The 7,956-nt window shown below is 63.4% G+C and overlaps 1 protein-coding gene across 1 annotated transcript in view; it reads right to left on the bottom strand.

The window, feature by feature from the left end:
• LOC144220220 (uncharacterized) overlaps positions 1-7,956 on the bottom strand; it is a 43,024-nt gene that overhangs the window by 687 nt on the left and 34,381 nt on the right. Inside the window, exons 2-3 of the mRNA XM_077750376.1 lie at positions 7,205-7,348; positions 1,115-1,264 (exon numbers count right to left, since the gene is read on the bottom strand). Of these exons, the coding sequence (XP_077606502.1) occupies positions 1,115-1,264; positions 7,205-7,348 (294 nt within the window). The remainder of the gene's footprint in view (positions 1-1,114; positions 1,265-7,204; positions 7,349-7,956) is intronic.

The following is a 7,956-nucleotide window of genomic DNA, read 5'->3' as shown; positions in this document are numbered from 1 at the left end:
CCTCCTACTCCTCCCTCCCCACCCCCCCTCCCCTCCAGCAGGGGAGGAGGTGAGACCCTCCGCCAGGCACTCCACTCGGCTGTTCTGTTCCCAGCGCGAACATGGCCTGGAGGGTGCTCTGCTCTGGGCGGGAAGGGCCCGCGGGGGGGGGGACAGAGGCGTCCCTGTGGTGGTCCCCAGGCCACCGAGACACTCCCTGCCACCCTCCCCACGGCCATGTCCACGTCCCCACGTGTCTTCCACAGCGTGGACAAGGCCAGACCTCCCCCAGGAGGGAGACAGGCCACGGTGGCTCGAACACAAACCCTTCTGTCCCCTGTCCCCTAACACACACTGCTGGCCCCAGAAGGAGCCCCGTGGAGGGGCTCGGGGAACGTTGCCAGGTGGGGAACGGGGTGACTTTCCTCAGGACAGCCTGTCGGTCTGTGTCCCCAACACCCATGCGTTCACCCCACACACTCCCCCTCCAGCCCAGAGGCACGTGGGAGCCATGCACCGTCTCGGAGGGAGCAGCCCCTCCCTGCTGGGCCAGTCCGGGTCCTCCCGGGTCACAGCCCCCAAGCGGAGTCTTCAAAACCATGTCCTTCCTCCTTCCTCCCTCCCTCCCTCCTCCCTCCTTCTTCCTTCAACATGGTTTTGCATCAACACTTAAAATTTTCATCAAAGGATGCTGATTCTGGCAAATTCTGAGTCTCTCGGCATCTCTAAATTTAACTCACGTGCTCCTTTTGAGCACATCCGGTGGGATGTCTTACACAGACAGAGCCAGACCACCAGCATCTCCCGGCAAAGCCCACCCGGCCTGAGCAAAAGCGGAAGCTTCACCTTGTCCCTCCTTTGCCTGGAAAGCCTACTTCCCTTCTACTTCCCCAAAGAACCGCACGCCAACGAAACGTATTTTAAGGCTGGAAGTGCCGCGTCGTCTTCTCCGCAAGAAACAATTCCAGAGTCACCGTGGACGCTGATTTCTTAGGAATGTCTTGTGGTCACGAGGCTCCAAATATTTAATAAGTTATTCTGGATTGGGTTATTGTTTACTAAGATGAGCAGAAAGCCATCAAAATATCACGCACATTATATACATTTGGGTAGGTCGTTGGAGACGACAGAAAACCTTGCTGCATCAGCTCTTGATGCCGCGGACGGTGGTGACCGAGGGGAGCGCCCGGTGTCGTGCCCTGGGGGTCTGGGAGGCGAGGGGACACCTGGCAGCCTTCCTCCCTGACAGCTGCCTTCTCGGGCGGGTCAACTTTTGCAGGAGCGTCTGCGGAAAAGTGGAGTCTGGAGACTGAACCCCCAGGGAGTTGGGGTCCCCCCGGGGCTGGGTTTGCTCAGCGTGGTCCGCAGAGCCGCCCTCGGCTCTGCCCCACTCAGTGCCCAGCCCCTGCCCCGCCAGCTGGGACCCAGGGGCTCCGGTGGCCCTGCGGGCACGGTGCCCACTCAGCTCAGCTCCATCCCCACGCAAGGCGGGCGGGAGCCTCTGCGAGGTCTTCCCTGTGCCCTCGCCCGGGCCACGCTGTGCGGATACCACTCAGCCCTGGCGGCCGGGGGCACATAAGGTCATGGTCAAAACCCGGCCCTCTGCCCGCTAACTATAGAATCCAAGTTCGTCAGCAATTTGAAGAACCCTAAGCAGGCCAGTCACTCCCGAAACGGGCAGGAGCGGGGACACTGGTGAGGAGACTTCCTGGAACACCACTCAGCACGGACTCTACGGACACCCCTCCTGCCCTTTGAGCCGTCCAGCTCTCCTGGGACCTCACTCCCAGGAGATGACCAGGAGGGCCCGCAGAAGTGCGGTCGGCCGGCGTCGGCTGCGGCCTCCATACGAGCACAGCAGTAAATGAACGCGGGCTCCAGAGCCGGGCTCCTCGCTCCCGCTGCCTCTCGACTGTGTGGCCGTGGGCACGCTACTTAACCTCTCTGAACCTCCGAGTCCTCCCCCGGGACACGGGGTTAGCCCAGTGCCGGATGGAACCGACTGAAGTGCCCGACAGCAGAGGGGTGGCCGAGTTCACCGGGGACCTTGCATGTGAGGAACTGGGGCGGGTGCTGTAACCGATGCGGAGGAGTTGCATGTGGGGACATGGATTTGCAGGGGCGCGATGTCCCCCACAGTCACAGGAGGGACTAAATCAGGACACAGAGGTGTGTGCATAACACGACTTTGAGTTAAAGAGACTCACGAGGGACAGGACGGGGGGAGGGCTGCCTACCGACCCCAAACCCGACGGGAGTCCCCTCGCTGGCCGCTGGGGGTGTTTCCCACTCTCCCTTACGCGGCCCCGTGCTGGTGGGCGGAGGAGGCAGCCGCTGACGTCAGGACGCAAGGACACAGTGGAGGCGGCCCCGCGGCCGATCTGAGCGAGCTGGTTGGGGCTCGCGGACACTGCCAGCCAGGGCCCAGCCCACCTCTGCCCGGGACCCTCCGTCTGTGCCAGCAGGCCCCTGTGGCCAGAGTGACCTCCCTGCCGCGTGGCCCGCGGGTCCTGGATGGCCCTGCATGCAGGGTGGACACACTGCCCGGGGCCAGCGGATGAGGCCCGTTAACGAGAAGCTTTCTTTTGGTTCTGCAAGTCTTGGGTCGGTTTCTCATCAATGCCCTGGGGGCGCCCCAAAAGGAGAGAATGCGCGCATTCTACACCATGCCCTTGTCACCCCCGGGTGCCCAGAGCGGCTCTCCGATGGCTATTTATAGTCCCAGATGGGTGTGTCCTTGCGGTCAACCCCACAGCTGCGACCTGGCCACAGGCAGAGCCGCCTTCCCTCCGGGCCGGGCTTCTCCACCTTCACAGTCCTGCTCAGCCCCGCCGAGCTGGGCGTCCCGGGGGGATGTGGCCTCCTGGGGTCGTCACTTCGGAGCCCGGGCCGAGTTTCCAGGGCGTTATGAGCCGGGTAAGAAGACCACGGTCAAGAACCAGGGTTCTCAAAGGACAGATCTCGGCCTCACATGCAAGGTCAGGAGGACCACACTGGGTTCTCGGGGCCGATTTCAAGCTGCTGGAAAAACGGCAACACTTTCATTTTTTTCTTGAGGACCTACTACGTGCTGGGCATCTGCCGCACTTAGAGCTCATTTCTCAGCGTGAGAACAGAGCCGACCAGATGTCGGCACACAGCCAGAACCCCACGTCCCCGCGCGGTGGACACCACGGGCCCTGGCCCCTGGCCCCTTCCCCACGCCCACCAGGGCCCTCCGCACAGAGCCCTCCTCTGTCCACTGTCCCTGGGCCTCAAGCCGCGGGCCCCATCGCTCACTCTGCTCCGGCCTGTTCCCAAGTCCGGCAGGCACGTACCCTGCCTTCTTGTCTTCGTCCCAGCTGCTCCCTCTGGCTGCAAGGCTCCTCCCAAAAGTCCCTCAAGTCTTCACTCAGGTCACCTCCTCTGTGAGGCCCACCCTGATTACCCGATTGAAAAGAGCAACTCCCATGCCTGCCTGTCCCTCCCCCCTTCCTCCCTTCCTGTATGGCACCTTCTGGCACAGAGTAGAACGACATATCCTGCCCAGTGTTTACTGCCTGTCCCCGCACTAGCACGTGACCTCTGTGAGGACAAGCGCGTCCACTGCATTCACGGACTCGCTTCTGTATCTGGAACACTGCCTGCGCACAACAGCTGTACAAACCCCGAGGTCAGGACCCACACGAGCAGGCGGTGGGAGGGGCGAGATTTGAACCCCGACCTCCAAGCATCAAAGCCCAAGCCTGGGGCATCCATGAAGGAGAGTGCAATTACGTGACTATTTCATGGGTTCTCCCAGGTAAACTGAGGCACGCTAAATAAGCGCCAAGGTGGCAAGAGCCCATCCTACTGGGGCCTCTTGTGCGATGCTGTGGGCACCTGGCAACGTGCCCCCCCAGGGACAGACACGATCGGGCTCAGTGAGTCGCCACCCTCCTTCCCGGTCCTCTGTGGCTGCGTGGGTGGACACGTGACCCAGTTCCCACCAACGAACCGTATTAGAAATCTCTGGGGGAGCCTCAGCGAAAGGGTTCTCCCTGATCAAAGAAGGGAGAATCACGTGAGCAGGGAGCCCTTTGCCTGTGCCTATCCCCCTTCCTGGGTTGGGTGCTATCCTGTGAGGATGTGATGCTTGGGGCTACGGCAGCCTCCTTGAGACCATGAGGAGAGGCACCTCTGCCATGCACAGGATGCAGGGGGCCGAGGGGATGGTGGGAAGGGCAGTGGAGAGAGAACCTGCATCTTTAATGACCTCGTTGAGCTGTTAAGTTACCCAACTCTGGGGGTAAAAGGGCCACTTCCAGGCCTTATGTTAAGATAAACATCCGAGGCGCCTGGGGGGCTCAGTCGGTTAAGTGTCTGACTTCGGCTCAGGTCATGACCTCGCAGTTCGTGGGTTCGAGCCCCGCGTCAGGCTCTCCACTCAGCCCAGAGCCTGCTTCCGATCCTCTGTCCCCCTCCCTCTCTGCCCCTGCCCTGCTCTCTCACGATCTCGTTGTCTCTCAAAAATAAACATTAAAAACAGATGACAGGGGGCGCCTGGGGGGCTCAGCAGGTTGAGCGTCCGACTTCGGCTCAGGTCATGATAGGCTCGGTTCGTGGGTTCAAGGCCCGTGTCGGACTCTGTGCCGACAGCTCAGAGCCTGGAGCTGCTTCAGATACGGTGTCTCCCTCGCTCTATGTCCCTCCCCCGCTCAAGCTCTCTCTCTCTCAAAAATAAATAAACATTTAAAAAAGGATTAAAAAAAACAAAACAAAAAACCCTCCAAGATGATAAACACCCATGTCGTCTAAGACACTGAGTTGGGGATTCATTTTTATTCATCCCAAAGCACCCTCATGACTCACAGGCTTTGCATTTGCATGAGAAACTGGATAAAAGACCAATCCGAGGCTATGCAATTCAACAAACACAGCTTTTTCCCCAGCTTGCGGCAACCTCAGCCCCCCCGTCGTTCTGAGCAGGGGAAGCAGAGCCGCCCCCACCGCCCGGGCAGGGCCCGCGCTGCACCTGCAAGCCGGGCACGGCCGCCTGGCACCCGGCGCGGCTCTGTCACTGGTCGTGCGTGTGGGCCGCGTGCCCACACGCTCCCGCCACCCACGTCACCACCACGCAAGCTGGGGGGGGCGCACAGAGGGCGCCCCAGGTGTGGGGTGAGGGAGGCTGCGGCTGCTCCCAGCGCTGCCCACGAGCTACGCCGCAGGGGACAACGTGGTCTGTCCCGGGGGGCACTGGGAGGGGAGGGGCTCCCGGGCAGACCCCCTCCGCCAAACCCTGCGGGTCAGACCAGGACTCGTTCTGCCCCCCTTTGTTTCTCGCGTTCCTAAGGCCAGCGCTTACAGACCATCCTTTTGCACGGCGGCCACTTCCCCGGTCTGTTAAAACAGGCGTTGAAGAAGAGCCTGTCGATGGATTTTGCTTTTCAGACACAGCAAATCTGTGCTTCGGAGAGTAGAGGAAATTAAACCAGACAAACCCCTGGGAAGCTCTGCTGAAAAGGAAGAGAAGCTTCAGGCAAGGGGGCGGGGCACTCTCTGCAGCGGGGTGGGGCTCTGACCACAGAGGGGCCGGGGCCCTGACCACAGACGGGGTGCAGCACTGACCACAGAGGGGGGCGGGGCCCTGACCATAGCAGGGGGCGGGACCCTGACCATAGAGGGGGTGCAGCACTGACCACAGAGGGAGGCGGGCCCTGACCACAGAGGGGGCGGGGCCCTGACCACAGAGGGGGGAGGGAACCTGACCACAGAGGGGGTGCAGCACTGACCACAGAGGAGGGCGGGGCCCTGACCACAGAGGGGATGCAGCACTGACCACAGAGAGGGGAGGGACCCTGACCATAGCAGGGGGCGGGGCCCTGACCACAGAGGGGGGAGGGGCCCTGACCATAGCAGGGGGCGGGGCTCTGACCACAGAGGGGGTGCAGCACTGACCACAGAGGGGGGCGGGGCCCTGACCACAGAGGGGGTGCAGCACTGACCACAGAGGAGGGCGGGGCCCTGACCACAGAGGAGGGCGGGGCTCTGACCACAGAGGGGGGTGGGCCCTGACCACAGAGGGGGGCGGGGCCCTGACCACAGAAGGGGCGGGACCCAGACCACAGAGGGGGGAGGGGCCCTGACCATAGCAAGGGGCGGGACCCTGACCACAGAGGGGGTGCAGCACTGACCACAGAGGGGGTGCAGCACTGACCACAGAGGGGGGCGGGCCCTGACCACAGAGGGGGCGGGGCCCTGACCACAGAGGGGGGAGGGGCCCTGACCACAGAGGGGGGCGGGGCCCTGACCACAGAAGGGGTGGGACCCTGACCACAGAGGGGGTGCAGCACTGACCACAGAGGGGGCGGGGCCCTGACCACAGGGGGGGCGGGACACCGACTAGGGCAGGGGAGCAGCGTCATGGGCAAAGGCGGTGTTTCCGGGGTCCTACAGGGTTGCCATTCTCACAAGCCCACATGGGGCTGTTCCATCCTTTCCAAGAAAACGACCTTCCAGGCTTTGCCCCTCTGACGGGCAGGGTCGGGGTCACCCTCAGATGGAGGGTCCCGAGGCACTCCCACCCCGCCAGAGACGGTGTCTCCCCAGAGGTCCCAGGGCGGGTGGTGCTTCCCTGGGTCACTGGCCGCCACAGGACCCCCGTGTCTCCCGCTGCACTCTGCCCTCCCCCGGGGCCGGGGGCTTTAGGCCCATTTCCGGGGTGCCCCTGGTGAAGCAGGGGAGTCCCAGCCAGTGGTTCTCAGAGTTTTCTTTCCAAACAACGGGGCTCAACACGCAGTCTTCACACAGGGGGGCTCACCTGCGGCCTCGCACCCCCACGCCCGGGAGACGTCCCCACGGAACCCTCCGAGGGACCCATCAGAAGCCACGGTCCAGCCCTGGACAGGCTCTTACGTCTCCAGGCCCCAGCCGCCCCCTCGAGTGACAGCCTCAGGTCCCTCTCAGGGCCGCTGGCACCGGGAGGAGCCTGGGCCCCCAGCCCCGTCCCCCTCCAGCCCTGCAGCCGCCGCAGTCACCCAGCACCCCACACCCCCTCACCTGCCCCTGCCGCCTGGATCGGCCTGGCGGGTTTCTCCTCACTCCACGCTAGAGCCCGAACACCACCTCCTCCGAGAAGCCCTCCCTGGAAGCTTCCAGATCCTTCCTCGCCCCCACCCCCAGCTCTTGCTTTAGCTGGTGTATTTCTGTCCTCACAAGCCCTCAGCCTTCTCAGCAGGGGTGAAGAACAGAGATCAGAGATGCTCACCTTTGCAGACGAAGCACTTGATGTGGAAATACTTGTTCTGGACCCTCAGCACCTCCCCCTTGCACACATTCCCGCAGGTGTTGCACAGGATCGCCGTGCTGGGTGGCTTCTCCAGGGGGCTGTGGGCAGCCTGGGGCTCCGACACTGCGGGGGGGAAGCAGCCACGTTAAAGGGCGGGCGCACCAGGCGCAGGCGATAAACCGGCGATCGCCCCCCGGCCCCACCAGCTCAAGCCCCGGGGCTCAGCGGACAGACTTGTCTTCCTTCCCGGGGGCCGGAGGGAAGCGGATAACCTGAGGCCGTCTGGTCAACCCACATGGCCATCTGCCCCCCAGTGCCATGCGCGTGCCTGCAGGGGTGCGGGGGGGCCTCAGCCTCGTCCCAAAGGGCATGCTGCTCTCTTGCTGCCTTGACTAGCGACACCCCCCCCCGTGCTGGGGGTCCCTTCCGCATCCAGGAGGCCCACAGTCCTCTCCGCTGCAAGAGCAGTAGCCACGGAGGGTCCCTCTGCGTGCTGGGGCCGTGGACCCGAGTACTGCCGCTGTCGCCTGAGAACCCGCCACGGCCTGGGGTGCTGGTGGCACTGCTAGACACCCAGTGGGGGACAGGTCCCGGTGGACAGTTAAAGGGCCCGGCTGTGGGGCTCCTGGGGTCTGGGCAGGGCCACAGGCTCCTCTCCACATCCTCCAAAGGCACCTGTGGAGGCCATCGGACAGGATGCGGGGCCCCTTAAGGAGCCCCCGTCCGGCGAT

The sequence above is a fragment of the Crocuta crocuta genome, unplaced genomic scaffold (assembly GCF_008692635.1).
Source record: "Crocuta crocuta isolate KB4526 unplaced genomic scaffold, BGI_CrCroc_1.0 scaffold179, whole genome shotgun sequence".
In the NCBI taxonomy this organism is placed as follows: Eukaryota; Metazoa; Chordata; class Mammalia; order Carnivora; family Hyaenidae; genus Crocuta; species Crocuta crocuta.
Note: the sequence above shows the minus strand (reverse complement) of the source record. Positions and strands in the feature narration are given on the sequence as shown.